The 4,491-nt window shown below is 53.5% G+C and overlaps 2 protein-coding genes across 2 annotated transcripts; one reads left to right on the top strand and one right to left on the bottom strand.

Annotated features, from left to right (window-relative positions):
* The first annotated feature begins 974 nt into the window (after positions 1–974).
* GUITHDRAFT_154414 (hypothetical protein) lies at positions 975–1,805 on the top strand. The gene has a single exon (XM_005826358.1). The coding sequence runs from the start codon at positions 1,014–1,016 to the stop codon at positions 1,728–1,730; it is 717 nt and encodes a 238-aa protein (XP_005826415.1). The 5' UTR covers positions 975–1,013; the 3' UTR covers positions 1,731–1,805.
* A 106-nt stretch (positions 1,806–1,911) lies between these two features.
* GUITHDRAFT_89068 (hypothetical protein) lies at positions 1,912–2,467 on the bottom strand. The gene is made up of 3 exons (XM_005826357.1): positions 2,386–2,467; positions 2,286–2,328; positions 1,912–2,239 (listed from the first exon to the last, which is right to left on the bottom strand). Exons 1-3 carry the CDS (start codon positions 2,461–2,463, stop codon positions 2,118–2,120), a joined length of 243 nt encoding a protein of 80 aa, XP_005826414.1. The 5' UTR covers positions 2,464–2,467; the 3' UTR covers positions 1,912–2,117.
* Positions 2,468–4,491: the final 2,024 nt, after the last annotated feature.

Genomic DNA, 4,491 nt, shown 5'->3' with positions numbered 1-4,491 from the left:
GCATTTGTTTCTCTGCCAGCCCAAAGTCCACAAGCAAGTACTTCTTATTCCTTCTGTCATAGAGGAAGTTATTCAATTTCACGTCTCGATGTATAATAAATGTATAATGTATAAGACAGTTCCTCCCCTCCCTCCCCCTCCCTCCCTCCCTCCCTCCCTCCCTCCCCTCCCTCCTCCCCTCCTCCCTCCCTCCCCTCCCCTCCCCTTCCCTCCCCTCCCTCCCTCCCCTCCCCTCCCCCTCCCCCCCCTCCCCCTCAAGATTCCCTTCCTCCTCCCTCCCTACCTCCGCCGCCGCCCCCTCCCATCCTCCCATCCTCACCTACGGTCCAACTGTCGGGCGGCATGATCGACTCGCCGTTAGTGCTACCGGCGGCATCAGATGCAGTGATGAGGCGGGTCGGCTAAATTTCTCTGAGGCGGGCTGCAGGATAGAATAAAAATGTAACGTTGGTAACGGACAAGCGAAGAGCCACAGCATGGCGTGGGGAAATCGGACGGGGCTGGCGGTGGCGGGGCTGGCAGTGCTCATGGTGGGCTTGACGTGCCTGGTGGTGGGGCGAGGGACGGAGAAGGCAGTGCTAGCACAGAAAGAGGACATGAGGAACAAGCTCATCGATAAGTTAGACGCCATCTTATTGAAGAGGGAGGGCGACGGCGATTCGCCTCAAGCTGCTCAGCTTCACAGAGCCGAGGCAGAGGCATCCTCCTCCGCCTTGAAGCTCTCCAAGCATCAACTGCAAGTCAACTCCTGCAAGGATGGAGGGCCATGCGACGTGAACCAGATGCCCGTCTTGAAGTATGATCCTGCTTCCGGCAACTGGGATTATGAAAGTGCAGGCAACCCAGAATTTGTTTGGCAGCAGCTAATGCAAGAAGCGAAGAAGAGAGATGGAAGTTTGAAGAACAAGAAACCTGCACTATCCATGGAACCTGCCAGGTTCTCAGAGCTTGCCCAGGTGTCGTCCAAGTCATCAGACAAGTCGGAGAGGTTGAAGTTGCAGGATGAGCTGAAGATGCTGCTGGAAGAGAAGCTGAGGAAAGAAGGCAAAGCGGCGAGTTCCTTGACACAGTCAGATGCTACTGTTGGTGGCAACGATGACACCTCTGACTCAAGCGATGGTAGAGATGCGATCATTAGCTCGATCTCTAGTCTGAACTCCGAGATTGAGCGTGGGGAGCATTTGGGCAAGCACGGGACGGAGAAGGACGAAGCTCAAATGAGGAGTCTGTATGACAAGTTGGGCAAGCACTTGCATGTGGGATCTATCTGCAGGAGGAGGCATCTTGCTCAGAGCGGGTTGCACGTCCTGCGGTACTCGTCCCTTGCAAGCTGCGAGAGGCAGATTCGGTACAGGACGAGCCGGGCAAGGAAGATCATCAAGGCTGGTCTGAATCGGTTGGCTCGCAGAGATGCTGCTCACCTCTTCGGGGGGGGCATGCAGGAGGGATATCGAGGGTTGCAGGCCAAGAAGGACAAACTCTCAACGGAGCTCACTGCTATGGAGCGCGAGCACAGCAAGTTGCAAGCGGAGCTTGCTCGCCAAAAAGAGCGAATCACTCAGTTGTCCTCCAAGACATCTTCTCATCATGAAAGCAATTCCCCTCCTGTGCCCAACAAAAGGAACATCTCTCCTCCTGTGCCTGCGGGCCTTCCTCCCAATTATCACGGAAAGCTCTTGAGATCTGCTGACACTGACACCCCTAACAGTGTTCCTCCTGGATTGGCGTAGAGAGATGAAGCTTCCTCTCTGCTCTACATCATTCTCCTTTTTTTTTTTGATAACGATTATAAGCTTCTGTTTCGCGACTCTTGCACCCTGATCACCCACATTCAGCAAACGAGTCCTGGGCAGCAGTGGGTTTCAGAAAGATTGGGGGTTCAGCGATAGATGGAAAAGACTCGGAGGAGTCCCGGGGTATCTCCTGGCATTTATTCCATATCTAGCACAGCTACACACCGAGGAACTGCTGGGATAGTTCAGATCTCCGAGCAAGGAAGTCTCACAGACGTTGAGTTCTTGACTTTTGTGCCTGAGCCGCTACTGGCAGATCCGTGAGAAAAAGGTTCCATGGAAAATAGTTGGATGAGAACAGGACGATGAGAACGCTCCCGAATCCTACGATCCTGCTTCTGCATCCGCATCGGTGATGCTTGCCTGAGATTCCTCGATCCCCGCCTGAGCCATCAACTCCCCGATGGACTTCTCCAGGTCGTCGATGCGAGATCCCATGTCGTCAACTGCGCGAAACGTATTGGTATTGATCACAACAAGAGGTCCCCATACTTCTTGAAATGATGGCATCAGACATGTCTTGGAATTTCTGTTGCTGCAAGAGACTTGTCAGCTGGAAAATACAGTCGATGCGATTCAGACACTGAAGTACCATCTGCTGAAGGAGGTTCTGTACGAAAACAGTGAGATCCTGTGTGTTCTGGGGAATGTCTTTCTCTTCCGCCGACATCGCTCCTGTGGTTCAACTAGGATCAGTTTCTCGTGGTCCCATCTCTTACTGTTGTGACTGAGCTCTGGCATAAATCTTACAGTTTCCATCACAAGAAGGGGAGCCTTCAGTCAAAGCTACCCCCTGCTTTTCCACAAGTCCACGTACTAAGATTCAATCAAGATTTCTCGTAATTCATAGAACAAAGTGAAATCTTTCTCAAAATTCTGTTTAAGTGCGAATGGCTAACTTTCTTCTTGCTATGTGCTGCTCACTTCTATCGTTTCAAGTCAAGGACAAATCGGGAAACACTCCTTGCTATGTTTACTTCTCAGATGCGCTCATGTCAAAATCGACTTCATCTGGTACATGTTACCAATCTTCTACTTCCTATGACGGTGGTATCCTCCTCTTGCACTCCTCGCTTCCTTCTCTTCTACCATCAGAAGTCAATCCTCCCTTCTTGTTCCTCCTTCTCTTTCTCTCCCTCCCTCCCTCCCTCCCTCCCTCCCTCATCCGTTCCCTAGTTTCCCGCCATGACCTGGCGCGGTATTTCAAATAGTACCCACCCCATCAAACCCCAATTTCCTTGGATCATCACCCCGATTATACTATGAAAGTACCCCCTAGATTCCCATCTAAATGAAATTTTGCATGACCCCACCTACCTCCCAGATAATTGAGGAAAGTTGGAAACTTGGTAGGTAAAACTTTCACCAAGTCAAAGTTTTGGAATTTTCGCGTCTCTTCCATGCAGGCGATGCAGAACTGGGGCGAAAGGAGAGGAGGAGGAGGAGGAGGAGGAAGAGAAGGCAGGTAGAGGATCAGGACCTCCATACGCAAAGATCTGATCCGTCCTAACTTGGAGAAGCCCAAGCCATCCATCAAGCAATATCGGACATCAGACATCGAAGGGGTTCCCAAGCCCAACAGTCTGTACTGAGTAGTAGCGCAAGTGCTCACTTGGGGTAGAGGAGGCAGACGGCAATCAAGGCAGGAGGAAGAGAACATGATGCAGTCGCAGCTCGTGAGCTCTTCAGACCTTCTTGGCAGCGCACCCATGCCAAAGGACGACGATTTCCAGAAGTTGGCAGGCATCGGAGTAGAGCTCTACAAGACGGACGAGACCAGCCCTCTCATCGTCCGCTCGGTCTACCCTGAGAGCCCAGCACAACTTGAGGGTATCGAGGCAGGTGACGTCATTGACTTCCTGGACGGGCTCGACTCGTCGATCCTCTCGGTCCCCGACGCTGCCTCCATGCTCTTCGGGCCGCAGCAGACCAGCGTGACGCTGCAAGTCCGACCGCAAGGGCAGGAGCCAGGGAGGATCGTGAACGTGACGAGGATGGCAGAGAAGAGCAGCAAGTATGACTTCCATCGGAAGCGACGCCCGGTCCCTTCCTCCCAGGGACTGTCAAGCTTTCCCCCGTCCTTGATGCAGAAACTCCATGCGGATGATGTGAAAGAGTACATGAAGGTGAAGCCTGAGGCCTGGATGTGCGTCCAAGACCTCTGCGAAGGCAGAGAAGTCGGCGACCACGTGCTCGCCCGGGCCCTCGGGCCTGCGAGCGACCAGAGCTTGTTGATGTGGAACAGCGTGAAGATGGTTGTTGTTGCTCGAGCTGTCTTGTCGGTCTGATGTCAAACTCAGGTGGAGGAGGTTGTCAAACAGCGTCGAGAAGCGCTCGAGACGATCGAGAACCTCCGACGTCAGCAGGCGAGGCGAGTGGACCAGCAGGAGGTGGCAAGGCTGCAGGCAGAGCTGAATGAGCTGGCGGGCATGCGGGAGTTGTACTTCAAGACCAAGTTGCAGGTGATGCGGGTTGACGTGCGTGATGAGACTGTGAATGATCGATCCCTAAGCTTGAGATGCGAGACAAGCAGCTCGAAGACCAGCAGGGGCTGGTCAAGAAAGACGCGGAGAAGCAAGGAGCATCTGCCAAGGAGGGCACACCGGTCTCTCCCCCTATCCTGACTTCTCCTCCTCCTCCTCCTCCTCCCCCCCCCCACCCTAGTGATTCCGCTTAAGGTTCCCCCCCCCCCCTATGA

Source organism: Guillardia theta (genome assembly GCF_000315625.1).
Source record: "Guillardia theta CCMP2712 unplaced genomic scaffold GUITHscaffold_75, whole genome shotgun sequence".
In the NCBI taxonomy this organism is placed as follows: domain Eukaryota; class Cryptophyceae; order Pyrenomonadales; family Geminigeraceae; genus Guillardia; species Guillardia theta.
This window is presented reverse-complemented; position numbering and strand designations above follow the sequence as displayed.

Coding starts and splice junctions, on each gene's coding strand:
- GUITHDRAFT_154414 (XM_005826358.1), top strand. CDS start 1,014: ATGCTGCTGGAAGAGAAGCTGAGGAAAGAAGGCAAAGCGGCGAGTTCC.
- GUITHDRAFT_89068 (XM_005826357.1), bottom strand. CDS start 2,463: ATGTCGGCGGAAGAGAAAGACATTCCCCAGAACACACAGGATCTCACT. Junction 2,329..2,385: donor AGAACCTCCTTCAGCAGATG/GTACTTCAGTGT, acceptor AGTCTCTTGCAG/CAACAGAAATTCCAAGACAT. Junction 2,240..2,285: donor TGATGCCATCATTTCAAGAA/GTATGGGGACCT, acceptor CGTTTCGCGCAG/TTGACGACATGGGATCTCGC.